The sequence below is a fragment of the Vanacampus margaritifer genome, chromosome 20 (assembly GCF_051991255.1).
Source record: "Vanacampus margaritifer isolate UIUO_Vmar chromosome 20, RoL_Vmar_1.0, whole genome shotgun sequence".
NCBI classification, from domain to species: domain Eukaryota; kingdom Metazoa; phylum Chordata; class Actinopteri; order Syngnathiformes; family Syngnathidae; genus Vanacampus; species Vanacampus margaritifer.
The window spans coordinates 12,815,322-12,835,260 of NC_135451.1; the positions used below are offsets into that span (position 1 = coordinate 12,815,322).

Below are 19,939 nucleotides of genomic sequence, written 5' to 3' on the forward strand. Positions count from 1 at the left end.
CTTTTTAGCTCAAGGCCTCAATTAGAAATGTGGTCATGTAAAGTGCTTAACACATTTTATTAGACCATCGCCACTTATTTAGTCCCAGAGACCGTCCAGTGTTTATGATGTACATTAATGTGGATTCTTTCTATTTCAGTGAGCTCTCATTTTACAAGCAAAAAAGTATGCATTTTTAATAATGTCGTTTTTGTCACAAAAAAAAGCACAAAAAAGTGATTGTATACAGTGATTCCTTTACATACCAGTTAATTAGTTATGTCACGTGACCACACTCATACTACCTTTGAACCCATGTTGCCATCTTCAGCACTACTATAAACATGCTCTTTTCCTTGTACGCTGAACTACAAATCATCCTGCTGTGATTCAGCAACAATGCGGGAAATGTCACATAAAAAGTTCAAAAGTTCAGCCACCTACTGAATGTAAAAAAAAAAAAAAAACGCCAATATTTGTCCAGACCGAGCAGAGCAAGGCCGTGAACCCAGGCTGATAAAACGCAATCACTTATCAGTGCAGTCTTATCCGTGCAAGTCATCTCCTTATTTGCATCACAAACACATCAAAGTCACGTTTCCACTTAATGGCGCTTCAATTTGGTGTGATAGACATTGTATGCATTTCACATACTGGAAGCACTTTTTACTTACCTGTAAAAGCTTTTTTTTTTTTTGGGGTGAATGAGAAAGGAAAGGAGAAGATGCAAATGATGTGGTCATACCTTGAAGCCGAGCAGAGGAGGTCTGGAGCAGCTGGTGACGAACTTGAGCAGCTTACGCTTCTCCTCGTCTGTGAAGCCTTCCACGACCTCCCAGAAGATCAGGATGACGGGATGCGTGGCCGTGTAGCCGCCTAAAGGAGATGCAAAACATGGAGCGCTGTCAACATACGCTGATGAAAATTATACCAAGAACATGAAATATTATTTGTAATTATTTAAATCGAGTAAGAAAAAACTTTTCTGCATGTTTTTAAAATAACACTATTTTTAAATCTTTATTTTAAAATGTTTTTTTACTTGAAAAAAATATATTTTAATCTCATTTTAAAAATATACATATTTCATTTCATGTTTTTAAATTACTTTTATGGAGGTTAGAATGTCATTTTTTTTTAAATAAATTGATTATTTAAATAAAACTATTTTTAAATACGTTTGTAATTTTTATTTATTTAATTAATTAGCTACAGCGAAGGTTTCCATGGACAGCATCCAGCATGCCATCGTCTTCTTGAACCATATTATAAAACTATACGTTTTCCTTTATTAACTATCGGTGATTTGTTTGCATAAATGTAGGGCAACTTCCTTTGAAAAATAAAATGCAAAAAAATAAATAAAATAAAATAAAAACATATATATGAATTTAACTAGCAAAAACCCTGATCAGTGAATTGATCTACTGCTATTAAAAAAAAAAAAAAGATTATTATTTTTAAATAGTTTTCAAGAGGTGACATTATTTCCCACTTCTTACCTGAGTAGTTTGTGAACTTTTTCAGGTCATCAAGACAGATTGGCACATGAGCACCAGATATCAGCACCTGTTAAAAAAAAAAAAAAAAGAAGTTTCATTTCTCCAAGCTGCATGGCAGGATTAACACCAGGCATCATTTCACGTTTCCGCCACCTGGATCTCCTGCTGGTCGAACATGCGCAGCCACTCCAGGTTGACCACATTGGCCAGCCCCTGCCTGAAGGCCAAGCAGTGCTGTCGGATCTGCTTATTGAGCCGGTAGTCGGCCACCAGGTGGATGTACGCGATGCGGTTGGCCGTGGTGACGGGAATATCCTTCCCGCCCGGCTTCAGCTCCACCACCTGCGCAGACATTTTTCCGTCAGCAACAAATCAAACCCATAAATAGCACCAAAAAAAAGAAAAGAAAGAACTTCATCAAACTTCATTGAGCAATTACTACTTTCCTATCAGCCAAGCTTGGGCACCATCTTGTGGCAAACACTTCAAATGTGAATTTATGAATAGCAAAAGGCGAAAAGGCAGGAGTTGACTGTGATTGTGAGAAGTGGACGGAACTCAATCACGGCGAGGTAATTAAAACGTTATCCCGCAGCACTCTGATTAAAGGTGCGACTCCACTCGTCGTGCCCGCGGTTAAGTGCTCGGCTAAATATAGCGCGGCCAATGAACATCTGCTCCAATACAATTTGGCCCTGAGCTCTCTTTTCATTAGCTTTAGAGCAGTTAGCGCTTGATAAAATGTGCTCATCGCGGTTCATAAAGGCGGGTTTTATGATGACATCATAATGTCTGCGGGAGGACAAGAACGGCCCGACAGCCGCCGACGCGCTTTACAAGAGTCTTTTGCTGCGAAATAGCACATCACGTTTGTCACTTTTGACGGCGATTGGAATAAGCGCAGGTTTAAACGCACCAATTAAACACATAGAGAAATTTGTGAGGCGGCCCAAATTATTTGCACCCTAAATTAAGAAGTACGTGATGTTTGTTTTTATTTATTGAATAGGTTCAGTTAGATGGAAACAAGAAAGTAGCCAAAGTAGTTTTAAAGATCATCCTGCTTTTATTTCACGAAAAAACAAGCAATTAGGACACTTTAAAGTGTCAAAGCATTTGATTTTATTCATTGAACAAATCGCACAGGGTGTGCAAGATTAAAAATGTAATGGGGGGCAACAATTAAAAAAAAAAATTTTTTAGGGTATGAGCCAGGCTAAGAGGGGGGGGGGGACAACACTGTGGGATGTTGAAGGGGCTGCGGTGAGATTTGAAAAATTTGCTCACAATCCAGAAATCTACAATAAGTTGGGGCCTAACCGATATGAATTTATTTAAAAAAAAAAATTAGGCCGATGCAGATTGTGATATTTAGCAGGATAAATTTCCGGATGTTTGAATATCATTATCTCTGTATAATGCTGAAAAATGTTAATGTTTATTTAAAAAATAATTATGGAAAAAAAAAAAAAAAAACACATCCGATTTAAAATAACTAAAATCCCCTAAACTTTTTTTTTTTTTTTGGTGTAGAGGGTGTCCACCAAAAGTGATGTTGAGGCTGTTGCATTGCTTTAAAAGTTTGAAAAAGCTACTTTGGAAAAATGACTCAGTCGATTAAAAAATGTGATGGCGTTATCCACCCATCCCCCCAAATATTTTTTTCCCCCACAAAATAAAGAGTGCAAAGGAGGTGTGTGGTTTGGGAAAGGTTGATTTGAGAAAATATTTCATGCCCCCCCTTCCTTACACGAAATTTCTAGCTAAAAGTCACTCCTGTATGAATAATTCCAACCTTAAGTGTACATATAAAAGCTTATAAGCTTTTTGTAAAGGAGGATTAAAGCTCTAGAATGACATTTTCGTATTTCTCTTGTGGCCGAGACTCTTTGGGCAGGTTATTTACTCAGCAGCCAGACATTACACCAGAGTTGAATCAGGGCCACTCTGACGTGGTGGAACAAAAACCGGATTGTGATAAACTTCACAGGAGTGTTGAGTCAGATTGTACTGGAATGAAAGTTGTTGGCTCATATTTTTGGGCCCTCTGCACGACGGAGAGTGCGATTATGTGCTAATGTACGAGAATTACGGCTCTTATCTGGCCGTTTGCTATCTCGTCGGGGGGGGGGGGGGGGCAAACGGAGGGCAGGCTGCTCCCGGGTGTGTGCCTAATCTTCCGCAAATTGTTTTCCCCGCTATCGTTGTTTGCCGAGGCCGCATTGCGACTCGGCCATTTTCAGGCGCTGTTTGACGAGAGCTAATAAGACGCGTTAAGGCCCTGAGTAAACAGCTCTCGGGGCGAGACGTGCCTGAGAGATGCCGGCCGGTTGCTTCTGTCAGGCGTGCTGAGATCATCTTGAGAGAAGGTGGTGCAAGGTGGGGGGGGGGGGCACGGGGGGGACAGTCAACAGGATGTCTGTGTGTGTTCTCGCCACCGATGCTGAAAAAGTGGTACACCGCGCGGAAAATGTCTTTTTAACAGCTTCGAAATGTGATTGCGTAATAGCGGTACAGGGGACCCTTGCGCATTTGCGGTCCGTTATTCACAAACTCACCTGCTTGCATTTTTCGTTTTGTGGAACCCAGGGTTATTATAGTTTGGGAATTTCCGTTTAAGTTAGTTTTGATTAGATTTCAGGGTGGTTCTGTTAGTTTTATTTAAAAAAAAAATGCTTAGTTTTCATTAGTTTCAGTATTAGTTTTCAGTTGTTTGTTTTTTAAACGTGCATTGCTTGTGGCGTAATATTTAATAAACACCATGGTAAAATGAAAAAATAAAAAATTGTTACCTAGCATTGCATTTCGGCTGAGTTGAATAAAAAAAAAGTTTAAAAAGGAAAATTGTCACCTAGGAGCGATATCATCTGAAGGTGCTTTTCTATTGGCTGCTGCTAGATGACATCACTTCTGTGTGACAGACTATTAAAAGTCTTTGTTGCGGTTAATATCGAAATAAATATACTTAAAATCACATTTTAAATCATCCCCAAAGGCTCATGTATTAAATTAATTACCAAAGACTAAAACAAAGGACATTTTTGCTATAATTATAATTTTAGTTCGTTTTGTAAACATAAAATGTAGTTTCAATTAATTTTTGTTTTTATTTTATTTAGTTAAAAAATTTGTTTTTTTAATTTTTGTTTTATCGTTAGATTTCGTTAACTAAAATAACCTTGGTGGAACCTAACCGTGGCTATTTGCTGAAAAATTCACCAACTCACTCTCTGTAATGCCCACAAGATGGCACCAAAGCCCCACCTGATAGGAAAGTAGTAACTGACACATACCGAAGACACCCTTAGGAAAATCAGAATTGGCATTGTGTCAAAAAAAAATCCATGTGGGGTCCAAATATGGACAGTGTGTCCAAAAACATGTCATATTTAAATCAAGGAAATAGGAAAGTAGCAACTGACACATACCGAAGACACCCTTAGAAAAATTAGAATTGGTATTGTCTCAAAAAAATCCATGTGGGGTCCAAATATGGACAGTGTGTCCAAAAACATGTCACATTTAAATCAAGGAAATAGGAAAGTAGTAACTGACACATACCGAAGACACCCTTAGGAAAATCAGAATTGGTATTGTCTCAAAAAAATCCATGTGGGGTCCAAATATGGACAGTGTGTCCAAAAACATGTCACATTTAAATCAAGGAAATAGGAAAGTAGTAACTGACACATACCGAAGACACCCTTAGAAAATTCTGAATTGGCATTGTTTCCAAAAAAATCCATGTGGGGTCCAAATATGGACAGTGTGTGCAAAAACATGTCATATTTAAATCAAGGAAATGTGTCACCTGAGCCTCTCCCAGGTCGTTGTTGACCACCGTGAAGTTGAGACCCAGCTCCTCCACGTCGTCTTCGTAGCTCTTGAGGAAGAGAAGGTTCCGATACATCTCTGGGTCCAGGGAGGCCAGGTGGTGGATGTCCACGTCGGCGCTGGTGCCCAGCAGCTTGGACAGGAAGAAACTGGCAAAGGGCAACTCCACCAGCATGTTCTCGTACAGAGCCTGGGGAACCAAAACACATGATTTTTACTTACTTTATATATTATTTATTGTTATAAATTTGCGATTAATCGTGAGTTAACTCTTGAAGTCATACGATTAAAAAATATAATCGCCTGACACCACTATTTAAAATACACTTTTTTTCATTTTACAGGGATTTTAAGAGCACATCCTGAGAAAAAAAACTTCTTAGTGAGGTGCATTATGACTGCCGGATGGTTCAAACTAGCAAAAAGAAAAAAACTTTCGGGCGTATTAAAACAAATGGTGCAATACATCAAATCTCATCGACTTTTTCCAGTTATAAGATCGTAAATCTGCTCGCGCAACAGCGTGACTGAGAGCAAAACACAATCCATCTAAAGCGCGCTCGGCTTCCGCCTCAAACTTTTATAAATGCCAATTCTCACCTTGACCTGAGACGCTATTAAGCAGCGGCGGCGGGCAGGTGACTCATTAAAACCCCAAAGCTAATGTACTGGAATAGTCCGGAAAATAAGGAGCCCATTGGAGGCGCTAAAATATGCGGCTCTTTATAAATGATAGCGCTAAAAACCCTGACCGCATCAGCTAAATGGATTATAAATCTAGAGGATTTCCATAATGCATGCATCTTAAACACACACGCACCGAGTCATAAATCACGGCTATTTTCTAAACACGGGTTAATTGCGCAACTTCAAACATTGTCTATTTTTTATGCAAAATAATACACTTAGTATTTCGGTGGTGGCCAGTGCTCGTTGGGGGCCATATGTGCCGCGTGGCCCCTTGGAACCTATCAATAACGCTTGTGCCGGGAAGAGGCTTAGTTTATGGACGGGAAGAAAAAAAAACAAAAAAAACTCCCGTCTTATTTTTTTTCCCCTCCAACGCCACTTACTTTATTTACGAGTGTTTATTGCCAGAAATTGTGCCAAAATGACTTGGGGACGTTAAGAATTAATTATTATGGCCCCCGTGCGTTTTAATATAAGTGAGTGCAGTGGCAGGGCAATTAAAGCAGATCGAGGCGCCATCAGGTGGAATAAATGCCAACAACATTGCAGGTGCATTCTGTTGGCTGCCAAATGAATCCCTTAATTTACTACATTAGCAATCAATAAAATTATAATGCCTTTAAAAGGCATCAGCATCTATCAAAGGGGGGTGCCACCTCCACTTGGTGCGCTCACCTTCATAGTTAGGGAGCAAAAAAAAAAAAAAAAAGAGGTTGAAGGAGCACAAATTGAATTTTCTTTTTTTTTAACAAATGAAAAGACAGAATTGGGGATAGCATTGGTTGGAATGAAAGCAACAAAAGCTATTTTCATAAGGATATTTTCAAGCGAGCTGCTAGTGTAGTAGCATGTTGTGCCACAAGGTGCTGGACAGTTTTAATAGGTGTAAATGTGTTTAAAAGCGTGCTGGTAGGGTAAAATGTATATATGAAAAAATATTTTTTTTTTTTTTTTTTTTTATGCCTTAGGTTTTCAATTTGGAATGTAACCGGCTTTCATGTTAGCGCCTTAAATCTTCCCGCCTGTCACTCGGGTAGACAAGTGAGCAAGAAGGATGACGAGCGGCCGCTGCTACTGATGCTCAATTCCATTTGGGTGAGTACCCCCCACCAGACAAGCCACTCGCGCCTGTAATGCATCACCCCCCCGCAACAATGGCACGCCTCCGACATTAATTAACTATATTAATCTCCAGTGTCCTTTGAGCCGCGCCAGTGATGCAATCCCAATCTATATAAAGGCTTTGCCTTTTATCCCGGCCACTAAACAAATACGGACGGGGCCGCTCAAAATGGCCGCTCAAACGTCCATTTTTATGGAGGGAGGGAGGAACCTGAAGTAGGGTTAATTGAAAGTCAAACTCACATTTAACTCCACAACCATTAGTGTTGGGCGTATGAGAGGAGTGGGGGTGTTGTTGGACAATACACAAAATTGATGCTCTGATTAGTGGATTTCATGTTCACCTAAACAGGTAATCGAGTAGAATTTGATCATTTTCCCTCTTGTCCGATTAAAGTACGGTAAGTAAAGGCCCAATCATCAGTGATGAGAATTGTTAAAACCTGTTCACCAGACAATTTTAAATATAAAAATTTTAATGTTCCTTAACTTCTTCATAATAAGACAAAATTGTCATATTTAGGTGTGGAAGTGTGCAGCTACTTTACTACTTTCTGTCCCCTTTCATTTCTTTTTTTTTCTTTTTTATAAAAGAGTGAAATAAAATTTAAAATTGAAACAGAAACATTTTAGACTACGATGTGGAATATGGAACGCAAACTTTAACTTAGTGCACCATTTGTCCACCATCAAAATGTTTCTGGCATTTATTTAACTTATTTTAAAAGAAGTTCTCATCTTAATATATTTCGGTAATGCACGATTATAACTTCACAGGAAAAAAAAACACATTTCTAACAGTCTTCTTGCAGAAAAAATGTTGCTGTAAAGGAGAAAAAGCTGGATGCCCATGATTGTAAAACAGATCAAAACGCTATTAGCACATGCTTTGAACGCTTATTTATGTGTAGTCTGCGCCAGCGGGCGCCACTGATTTAGGGCCAGCCGAACGGCGACGGCTACACAAACAAGAGAATAAGAATCATCGGCTAATGGAAAGCCTAATTGAGGGGCGACCGCTTGTCATGAGGTCATTCGTCTCGGTTGGGGATGATGATAGCACTTCACTTGCGCGAGGAAGCTATTCTGATCAACTAGCACGTGCATTAGGGTGATTTAAAACAATAAGGGTAGAATACATAGTATCACATCAGGGGCGGAAAAACAATGCATGCAAAATATCAGGCTCGGGCAGGCATTGAGCTGATTCAACTTCTCTCTGACTTTTTTTTTTTTTAAGATATAAATTACAAGAAGTTCTCCAAACACTGCAGTTTCTAGAAGAAAAAGTGAGGGCAGCCTTGGCAATGATCTAAACTTCACCGTGGCTCTTAAATCAGGCCTCTGCCGTTCTGTGGATAGAGAAAAAGCTCATACGTCTTTCACAATTTTTTTACCTCCCAGTTTAGGAATCCTTGATCTAAAACAGCCTTGGACAAACTTTGCCGTTTAAGACAACGTGGGGCTGCTTGAGAGCTCACCTTCCCCAGGATCCTGCCGAGGAAGTAGTAGTGGCGCGCAAACGACTCCCCCACCAGCGTCTCGGCGGCGGGGTTGGGGTACAGCAGGCCCTCGTTGGTGGTCTTGAAGACGCCCTGGTTGGGGTTGAAGCCCGACTTGAGGAGCTCGTTGAGGAACTCGCGGAAGATGCCGCCGCCGTCGATGCCCGCCTCGTCCAGACCGTGGGCGTTAAGCAGATGCACCCGGATCCTTTTCTTCAAGTCCGGTTCTAAAAACAAATTATATTATATAAATAAAAATAAATAAATGGCTGTAGAATTGTAAAACAAAAACAACGTATGTTGGATGTACAAGACTCTCCATAACTAACATCAGCATTGATTAGCCTGGATTGGTCGCCAGTCAACACACATAAAATAGACAAACTACACATCGCACACTCACATTCACCCTTTTGGCTTGGACAGTGAAATCTTCAGGGCATCTAACATACATGTTTTTTTGAAGCCAGAATACCCAAATTCCACTTATGTAGGCCTTGAGTTGCGATTCAAACTGTGAGGCAGCGGGGGCTAACCGCTAGTCCACCGTGCGCCATTACAAAATACTTGATAAAAAAAATAAAAATTAAGAAACATTTTCTACAGTGAGCATTTTTGTTCCATTTTTTCCACATTTATTTTGCACAAACCCTTTCAGTGCCAGGATAAAGTGTGTATTCTAATCAACTTCCATAAAAGGTTATCTTTCAGAATAATTAATGTAAGGTGGTAAATCAGGCGGCTATAACTTATAGACACATAAATGATATAGATCATGTCTTCGGCCTACTACTCTTTTTAATCAGAGTGGGTCCCTGCCCGGGTGGCCTTTTCAATTCAAAACACAAAAGAGGTGACTTAAAATAATTGATTCCGCCTTTTATGCTGCCCATTAGAATAATCGGAAGCGCGATTATGCGCGGCGCGCTTGAAATCCAATACAGTGCGGGGAGAGGAGCTAACCTTGATTTTTACCTTGATCCTCCATATAAAGATTTTATAGAGCTGAACAAGAGTTTTAGAAAGAGTGTGAATGTTTACAGCGCTGCGGTTGCACCGTCCTGCCAAATGAGAGTGAAAGCAGCAGTTTTCACCTCATTGTAGGCAGCAAGGGGAGAAAAAAAATAATCATTTGAATATTGCCATACCGTTTTCTGGTGAGAGTTTGTCGTAGGCATCCTCGTAAATGTAGTTACGTCGGATGGTGACGACGATGCCGTTGGAGAAAGGCCCGTCCCCCTGTACGTCACGTTTGTCGGCATAGATTAACCTCTGAAAGATCTAACAACACACCAAGTTGGAACGTTAGATGGACACATATGGAAATACATAATTTTTTTATATAAACAGGTAAAATTAGAAAATGGCAGAAAAGATTTAAATTCAAAAAGGGACATGATAGATTTGTTTAAGAGATTTTTGTTTAAATTTGGTATTTCATTAAATGTGGATGATAATTATAATATATAAATATACAAATAATTAAATTTGTTCTCGTCTTAAGACGTTTGAAGAGTAAATTTGTGGATGCATTTGTGTCTTATTTTCTCGTTGTTTTTTTTGCCTTTGGTAGTTTCTAGCACCTTATAGCAACAACCTGCAGCGGTAGCGTGGCCCTTACCTTGACTCGCTCCTCGAACGGAACAACAAAAGGGAGCTCGGTGAGGATGGCCAGATGTCTCTCCTCTGACACGGACAGCTGTGGAGGCTCAAAGCCCACTGCGGAGGGGAAGATACAGAAATGTGCCGTTAAAAGAAACTTCTATGCAGACCCTTAAGCCACCTTTTTCCTTTGATTTTTTTTTAGAAAGAATCCAAGTAAGAAAAAATATATAAAAAATAATAATTAATCATATTGAAGTGCTTCTGTGCCGAGCAAAAAAAAAAAAAGGTAAAATAATTTCAAATTATATAGAATTTTAATTTTTGGGGCTTTTAGAAAGTAAAGTATACTGTATGTGTAAGTCCCACGTGCCGCAGATTGCCCAACCCTGCATTAAATCGAGCTGTCCATCCGCCTGTCGTGCATTCATCCATTAAGCTGATGTTTGTTTTCTATTAAACTCCAGATTTAGACTGTTGCGCCAAAATAGGAGGGGGTAAAAAAAAAACGCCACAATAGCAAAACTCCTCACTTAGCCTCCACTCCAGCTCAATTATTCTGCTCGATTAGTCAGTCTGATCTGCATTTCGCAATCAGGTTTCCATCTTTGAGGAGAAATACTGCCTCCGTCAGGGTGGTCAATACGCCGCTCGTTCATCAGCTCGGGGGGAGGACGACGAGGGTTGTGGGGGGGGACGTCCATTTAAGGAAATGAGAAAAGAAGCGAGCAAACAGCAGGAGCAGATGTGGCCGAGTTCAGCAGGTACTTTCAGGCTAATTGAATGGAGGCCATACAGCCTGAGAGTGACATTAGGCAGCTCATACACACATTGTTATCAGCTTGTTTTCACACAACGGATTCACACACACACCTAGGCAGGCTTCTTTTCTTTCTATTAGAGAGGCCTCAATAAGATGCATTACAATAATTAACATATTTTTACAGATGAAAACACTAGGGGGGAGCATAAATAAATAAATGATATATAAATTGTCCTGCTGTTCCACTCAAGCCTATAGGTAGCAATAATGTTCAAAAGTAAAAAAAAATAATAATAATAGTGCAGTAATCTTTTTTTTATTTATTAAATTGAAGGGTTTTGGGTGACTTACCAGCTAATTCTAAATTTAATTCTAGACTTTATTATAACAGGGATGTGATTTGACCAAAGTGAAATTATCTGAAAATTTAGCCGGGGGTCTGGGGGCCGCTGGCACCCAGCTAGGTCCAGAGCTCATGGGTTTTCCGTGTTTTTAAGTACTTTCAATGCACTCACATGACAAAGAAATAGACAAAACAACAGCATAAATTTTCAATGTATATTGAACTATCCCATATAAAATGGCAGTTTTAGTCAACTCAAAATCAGTCACATTCAAAAACATTGGACTGCCTTTGCTTTTAAAAACTATCACTGAAAATATCATCATATCTAACTAATGTGATTACTAAGTTAACACATAAATAATGTTGAAGAGTTCAAATTTCATGAACAAATAATTGTATCATGACCAAATGAAAAGTAACTCATATTAGAGCATACCACAAATGTCTTTGTTATAGCAGAAGATGTTATCTGTCGGAGTCATGTGCATACACAATGAACTACTAAAAAAATAAATAAATAAAAAAATTTTAAAAAATCAGAATTTTTTTTTTTGGGGGGGGGGGATAAAAAAAGCGGAATTCCGCGAATTAGCGGAAAAATCACATCCCTGATTATAAGTAAAAAAAATAATAAATAAAAATTATTTGCACCATCCAGTGTTGATTGAAGGGGTCCAATGCGGCCCATTCTTCTCGTTCGCCACACATGTCGGGCAGACGGCACGTAGAGTTGAGTGACCTGAACATGGAAGTGAGCATTAACCTCCACTATCACTGCTGGGATTTTTCAAACTCTTTAGACTGAAATGAGTTAGTTATTATTATTCAACAAAAGGTACCTTATCGGCTCGGATGTTGACCTCCTGAGACAGCCAGTGTCCTGACGGGCAGAAGGGTCGTCGGATGTCACGAGCTTTTAACATCTTCACCAAGTTTGTGATGACCTGGGAGGGCACATACAAAAGTTGGGAGTTAAAAAAGAATATGCTGTGCTTTTCAGGGCAAAGGATACGGAAGTGAGAGGGACGATTAGGGGAGAAAAGCAATTTCAGAATGAAGACATTAGTGCGTCGTTTATGGGGAGTGTGGAAGAAAAAACGGTCCGGCCCCGCCTTCTAGGACTTGTTAATTACTGACGGGGCTGCTGACATCAGCCGTCGGCCTGACAATGCGGCACTGACTCAGGGTCAACGGGCTTCCTGAAAGACCTGAACCTGTCCAATTTATTTGTCACTTTAGGAAATAGACACAATAATTTCATTTACACTTGCAATTACATTCGGCTTATGTGAGTGCTCTGATAAATACTCTTAAACACTTGAAGAGACAACATAGCTAGCCACCTAAGCTATCGGTTTCTTGCATCTCTAATCAGTTTTCCACATTGAAATTAAGGGAGATTGCATTTAATCCAAGAAGAATATCACTCTACAGTATTATACTTTATTAACAGGGAGGAGGATTTTGGTGGTCCAATGGAACAGTTCCACAGCAAACTTCAACAGGGAGTGGCAATAAACAACTTGACAGTCAACAGAACTACAAATATCAAGAACTGAAGGTTCCTAGAACTTTAGGTGGCAATGACAACCGTCACTTAACCTCACTGCACAAAATCCCTTAAATGAGTTCTTATGTTCCACCATAACAGTTACGGCAGGACTAGGACAATTTCCATATAACGCTCAAGCCTGATGGTCCAAATCGAAGAATTCTCCCCCTAAAGCACGTCATTTTCATAAGACGCCAATCAATCGTTACGACATTGGCAATAGCGAGTGCAAAATGCTGTAAATGGAGCGCGGCGATGGGTTCGGAGCATGCCTAGCCCCTGACTCCCAGAATGAATAAGCATTCCTTAATCAGCCCGTCGGGTTAAGTGCGAGCCTTAATGGGCCTTTCCCAAACTCCGGCATGACATGGTTCTCCAAACATGGCCAAGAAGAAAGTTCCATTAGCAATATTAATACAAGCTTAGTTGATCATTTTCATTCAATTAGCTTCTTTCAATTAAATAGATAGCTCGACAATGGGGGCGATAAAAGATGGGGAGGGACGGCTGATGACACCAAGCAAACATTAGCGTGTTAGGGGTCAGCGGCGTTAAAGCGACTGTAAATCCCACCGCTCAATTTGGAAAATGCACTTTCCCTGCTCCCCACTTCTTTAATGGGTCGTTTTAGCTGACAAGAGGCCTTTGAGCGGATCTTTTATGAAAATCAACCCCTTGCTGGCTTCTCAGGTATTCGCCCACCTTCCGTAAACGAGCGGTCACTTTCTACGTGCTAGCTGCGAGGTCGCGACATCGCGTAATCACTTTTTTTTTTTTTAATATTTGCCCATTCATTCGTTTATGCTTGATTTCCATCAAAGCACAGGTCACAATGCATGGAGGCACTCATGCAAATGTTCTTTGTAATAAATCCAAAGATGCTTGCTTTTATTAGCTAGCAGCAGCGATTAGCAAGTGTAGATTTTCCTTCAGGGTTCCTTCAAGGTTAAAAAAAAAAAAACAGTTGTAATGATCGCCAACAGCTTTTTTTGTCATGAACATGTTCAACCTACTAGTGCACTCAATTATTTTACTAGTATGTACAAAGAGCGTACTAGTAAATGGACGATTGACACAAGAAGGATAATGCAAATAATAATGCTAGCCATGCAACCTGTGTCTGTGTGAAAGGGTATTCTGCAAGTACTCGCACTGACCTTAAAGAGCTGCACCCAGTGTTTCTGTTCAGCTTGGATGCGCTGCTGCACCTCCATGTTGGTCTTGACGCCGACACTGCGGAAGGCCGCCATGTACTCCTCGCGGTGCTCCGTCTTGGTTTCGGGGTAGGCCAGCTTGATGATGCCGAGGCACGCGTCCCTCAGGCAGCGGGACAGAGTCACCAGCTCCAAAAGGGTGAAAGGCATCATGGATGACTGCGTCTGACCTGTTGAGGGCAAGCGCGTTGAGCATGACGGCTGAAAATAACCATTTGCGAGACCTGTGATTCTGAACCACTGCACAGATGAAGTTAGTCGAGACAAGATTTGCAAAAAAAATTGAGGACATTTCTAAGTGACCCCCTAAAACTGTTGAACAGTTTTGGTGTCTTTAAAAACAAACAAACCAAAACCAGCAACAAAGTACGATAACGGAAAGTAGCTCAATTCATTTTACAGGCCTTTCCTTTTTGGAATGGTGGCGCTAATAAACTGTTACTTTGTTTTAATAAACCAGGTGCAAAAAAGAGACCAATTCATCATTTATCATAAAAGATTAGACAAATGTATTTTTGTAATTATTTAATTTCTTTGTACTGTTTCATCCATTTTTCTTCAGTTAAAGAGATGCAGTGATGTACCGTAGTTGGTTTCTTCCACTATAATGATGATCACATTATATGCTATATTGTGATGTGTAGAAATGTAGGAAATATAGATACTGAGATTTTTAAAACATTTTTTTAAAGCTGAATTATAGATACATTTGTAAGCTTTTTTTTTTATTTGGGAATTTTGTCCGGGAAAATTCTGACATTCAAAAAGTAGATTTTTTTTGTTTAATGTTAAACATTTTAACGTTGGAATGATTCAAATTAGTTGAGAAATGTTAATTTTGAGAAGAAATTGTTCAACTCTACAATTAATAGGGATTTTTTTTTTCATGTAAGGTGAAATTTTTCAAAAACTACACATTTCTGAATGACATTTTGAAGACATTCTTGTGGGATTATTGGAGGAGTGGGAACCTAAAACAAGGAATGGTTGGAATGGTTGACAAAAATGGAAGTAGAAAATAAATACAGGGATGTGATTTGACCAAAGTGAAATTATCTGAAAATTTAGCCGGGGGTCTGGGGGCCGCTGGCACCCAGCTAGGTCCAGGGTGTTTTCCGTGTTTTTAAGTACTTTCAATGCACTCACATGACAAAGAAATAGACAAAACAACAGCATAAATTTTCAATGTATATTGAACTATCCCATATAAAATGGCAGTTTTAGTCAACTCAAAATCAGTCACATTCAAAAACATTGGACTGCCTTTGCTTTTAAAAACTATCACTGAGAATATCATCATATCTAACTAATGTGATTACTAAGTTAACACATAAATAATGTTGAGGGGTTCAAATTTCATGAACAAATAATTGTATCATGACCAAATGAAAAGTAACTCATATTAGAGCATACCACAAATGTCTTTGTTATAGCAGAAGATGTTATCTGTCGGAGTCATGTGCATACACAATGAACTACAAAAAAAAAAAATAAATAAAAATCAGATTTTTTTTGGGGGGGAGATAAAAAAAAGCGGAATTCCGCGAATTAGCGGAAAAATCACATCCCTGTAAATACATCAGCAGAATAACAAAAATGAAAAGTTGTTCATCGGGACATATGTCTGGAAGAACACTTACCTTCCATTTCGTGGCCAAAAAACTCGCTGTCGTGCACGGAGATGAGCGAGTGGCTGAAGAGGGAGCTGAAGAGGTAGAAGAGAGGAATGATGCGGTTGGAGTCTTCGTAGGACATGGGCGAGCCTCTGGAGATCTTCTGCAGCAGCGGAACCATGGAACTGAGGAACAAGAGGACATTACGTTTGGTGCAATTTCACTTGTATGGGTATGTTGGTTTTTTCGCCAAATCAGATTTCAGCTGTGAATAAATAGTGCAAGGAGGTTTTTCTTAAAACTAAAGCCAACAAAACAGTTTAATCCGCAAAAGCTCACCCGGTAATCATTTTGGTCGTCATGGAGGTGATCAGGTGCCAGAGATGTCGCAGAAAACGTGCGTTAAAGGCTAAACTGTACAAAAGCCTGCAGGAGAACAAAAGAGGAAGGGAGTTGAGGTTGCGTTCAATGTCAACATTCATCATTTGGCGCTTCAACAACCTGGCGAGGGGAACTGTAAAACGACTCTCCGCCGATGTGTCTGCTTGTGCGCCCCCCTTTAACCAAGCGAGGACACGCGAGAAATAAATGACACCGTTCACTAACGTGGAATCTTCTTGGCCTCCCCTCTCCAAAAGGAGATTAAATGAGCCATTAAGCTTTATTTAGGCGAGGCACCTTCCATTAGTAAACTAGTTGCTGCTGCGACGGGGGTCATAAACAGCCTCTGCGGCTTCCTGCTGGAGCCCCATTTAACTTAATGGCCAATGGGGGAGATCAAGACAATGGAGGATGGAGGAGGAGGGGGAGGCGAGGCCCTGGCTGTGACCTCACAGTGCCAAAACGTGCTCACACACTCGCGGGGAATTATATGATAACACCGAGGAGGGCCCCGCATACCTCGGGCTGTGGCGCCGAGGTGCGAAGCGGCTCTTTGTTCGCGGTCTGTGTGTGTTTGTGTAAGCTCCTAAATTGCATCGCTTTTCACACGGCGGGCGAGAGCAGGTGGCAACATTGTGCTAAGTATGCCAGCAGGACCTGCGGCCAATACAAAGTAACTGCAGAAAAATGTAAGACCTTAAAAAAGGTCTTTAATTTTAAGACAACTTCATCAAATTTAGGACCTCTCAGTCAATTGTCAAATACTAATATAATTTACTTGCATTCCATAACTTTTATCATTATTATTCCATGACCAGAGTGTCAAAGAAAAAGCCTAAAATGAACGCTTTACACTCTTGGAGGCATTATGTGGGGTCTTCGTGAAGGAGGAAGGAATTATGAACAGTTCCAACTAGTAGAAGTCAGTTTTTAGCACAAAACCATCAGGCGTCTTTTTTTTTGGGGGGGGTGGACATGAAAAGTTTACTCAAGCAGCTGAACTGTATTTAGAGGCACTTTAAATGGTGGAAATCATGTCAACAAGAAGTGCAACAATTAATTGATTTATCGACAACTAATTCATTAACAAATTAACAACTATTTTGATAATCAATTAAAGGACCTCGTCGACCCAAAAATTGTCCAAATCCTCAGCATTTCAGCCTCTCAACAGCATATATCAAATTACTACATAACTAATTATCTTTGTGTTTAATCACATAAAACATTTGCAACCCTCAGTATTTACTTCGTAAAACAATGATCAAAATATATATGCTTATTTTCTAAAAAAAAAACAGTAACTGAATCATAATCCTTTTATGTTTGTACAGTTTCTGCACTGTCAATTTGAAATAATGTCCTGTTTTTGCATGAAGGGATGGAAATGAAAAAATATTTTTTTAAATCCAATTCATTGCAAAAAAAAACAGATTAATTATTAAAGTAGCCATTAATTGCAGCCAGTCATCAACATAAATTTGAAAATGATTGGTTAATTCTTAACACAGCCAAATCCCCAGTTACAAGCGGGTGTGAACACTTATGCAATCACATTATTTCAATTTTGTTTATTTTTACTTCACCTCTTATAGTTGGTCATGTGGTCAATAGACTTAATCAGTCACATTAATGAAAGAAACGATTTTGAAATGATCCACAAAACCTGACATTTGAACAGGGGTGTGTAGACTTTTTATATCCACTATATAAGGATGCTTTTGTTTTGACAGGGCATCAAGTCAGTGTTGAGGGAGAAAGAGCATGTGTTAATCTAAATGGCGCTGCTCAAATTCCGCCTCTCCAATCAACCGATTCAAAAGCCCCCCCCGCCTCCCCGCCAGGTGGAGCTGACCCCGGGGCTCGATAAGGAGGGCTTGAAAAATGGTCCGCGGCCCGCCACGCGCCATCTGTCAGCGCTACAAGGCTCTGGAGAGAAGCGCGAGGAGGAGAGTGCTGCAGCGGGCTCATAACAAGCTGCGCGGGTGTTTGATTGAAATGGGAAACAAAGCACTAAATGCCAGCTGACATGCTGATTTACAGCCTGCCGGAAACCCCGAACCCCCTTTTCAATCACGGAATGAACCGCTAATAAACAAAGTCAAGAGGAGTTGGGAGGGGGAGAGAAAAAAAACAAAAAAAAAAAACGTGATGCATCATGACGGGATCATTTCATTCAAGAGGTCTGAAGTGAAGATTCCCGCCTCCGTGTTGGTTTTCTTTCCACTCTCGCTTGCAATCTCGATCAAAATCACAGCAAGCGTTCGAAAGCGTAGGCGTACTGTCATCGCTGCCTGGCCCCGCGTAGCGCCGTGTCGCTAAACGACAGTAAATATCCAACGCGAACCATCAAAATGGCATTACAAGACGGGCGAGGGGATCATTAGAAAAGCAATTAAAATCTATTAGAGGTCCTGAGTCGGGTTTTAATCGCACTACGACTTTGCGGATGTTTATGAAAAAAACGCAAGGTTGGCAAGACAAACCAAGAGAGCTACTTTTTTTTTTTTGCTCCTTCAGTGGATCAGCACAGTAAATCAAGGCCGGGATGCAATTTGCTCCCCTTAGCCTCTTGTAAAGCTATCCCGTCCACTCCTGCAGTGATTAATCTTCCTCAGCGAGCTAATTATTTGGTACAGATATCCGATAATGATGGAAGACGAAGGGCGGGATTTATGGGAAAAGTGGTGGGAAGAAAGGAGGGACGCCGTAAAAAATTAAGGGCATTAACGGAGCGCACTTGAGATTCTACCGGAGAGGCAAAATGTACAATTATGAGTCAAGCATCTTGTCCGTGTTATAAATTTTAAGCACGGAAACATCATATGATCGCTGTCGTAATCATTGTCTGTATCTCAATGGCTACAACAGACCGATGGCGGCCATTTTGAGTCTGCGTTGGGATACCAAATATGGTTACACTACTATAAAAATGATCAGTTGATAGTGTTTGCGTTTGAGCACCGTCTAACTTTATGTTCTCAATATTTTAGTAGGTAAAACAGACTGATGGAATGGAATGAGGTTCCACAGGCTGGCTACTAATTGCTTTTTGTCATAATTCACTTGGGTTATGCTACTTTTTTGAGGCCTCCATTGCCTGTAAGCTCCTGCTCCTATAATTTTTATTTATTTTTTTTTACTGCCGGAGGCCCATTAACTTCTCAATATTGTTATAGCTACAAAATAGACTGGTGGAATGGAGTGAGGTTCCACCGGCTGACTAAATTTGTATGTTTTTTGACAATTACCAAAATATTTTTTTTCCTCCCCAGATGGAACCTTAAGCATTAACTCTTTGACTGCCAAAAACGTTAAATAACGTTTCGTAAAATCCTATGGAGGAGTGCCAAAGACGTTAAAAGCCGTTTTTTTTTTTAAAACAGGTGAAACTAACCATTTTCTATTGTTGATTACTCAAAAACGGAATAAGGTAGAAACAAACTTTTTTTTCTGATGAAAGATGAGAGTCCAATCTTGTTTTGGCAGTATGTGTGTTTCCATAGTCCAAACACATAATTGTCTATGGACCTTGAAAGATCAGTCAAAATGCTTAAAATCGGCTGGCACCCACGGCATCCCTTTTCTGAAAACGTCTGGCAGTCAAAGAGTTAAGGTTCCTAATATTTTAATAGCTACTTTACATGCTGGTGGAATGGAGTGAGGTTCCACAGGCTGGCAAACTTTGGTTATTTTTCGTCATTAGGCTACTTTCACGTGTTGGCATCTTAACAACAAAAATAATCAGTGGGTGCGAGTTACTTGATATGGTCACGGTTAGCTTGTGCATTTGCGATTAAGCAGTTTAGCTCAATCTGCCATTTTGTTGAGCATAGATA

At 40.1% G+C, this 19,939-nt stretch overlaps 1 protein-coding gene across 1 annotated transcript in view; it reads right to left on the minus strand.

Moving 5' to 3' along the window:
- Window positions 1–19,939, minus strand: part of ube3c (ubiquitin protein ligase E3C) — a 28,800-nt gene that overhangs the window by 3,089 nt on the left and 5,772 nt on the right. The window contains exons 12-23 of the mRNA XM_077554838.1: window positions 16,059–16,145; window positions 15,747–15,904; window positions 14,050–14,276; window positions 12,180–12,284; window positions 11,992–12,079; window positions 10,251–10,348; window positions 9,778–9,910; window positions 8,609–8,856; window positions 5,293–5,505; window positions 1,635–1,823; window positions 1,482–1,548; window positions 725–855 (exon numbers count right to left, since the gene is read on the minus strand). Coding sequence (XP_077410964.1) covers window positions 725–855; window positions 1,482–1,548; window positions 1,635–1,823; window positions 5,293–5,505; window positions 8,609–8,856; window positions 9,778–9,910; window positions 10,251–10,348; window positions 11,992–12,079; window positions 12,180–12,284; window positions 14,050–14,276; window positions 15,747–15,904; window positions 16,059–16,145 — 1,744 coding nt within the window. The remainder of the gene's footprint in view (window positions 1–724; window positions 856–1,481; window positions 1,549–1,634; window positions 1,824–5,292; window positions 5,506–8,608; window positions 8,857–9,777; window positions 9,911–10,250; window positions 10,349–11,991; window positions 12,080–12,179; window positions 12,285–14,049; window positions 14,277–15,746; window positions 15,905–16,058; window positions 16,146–19,939) is intronic.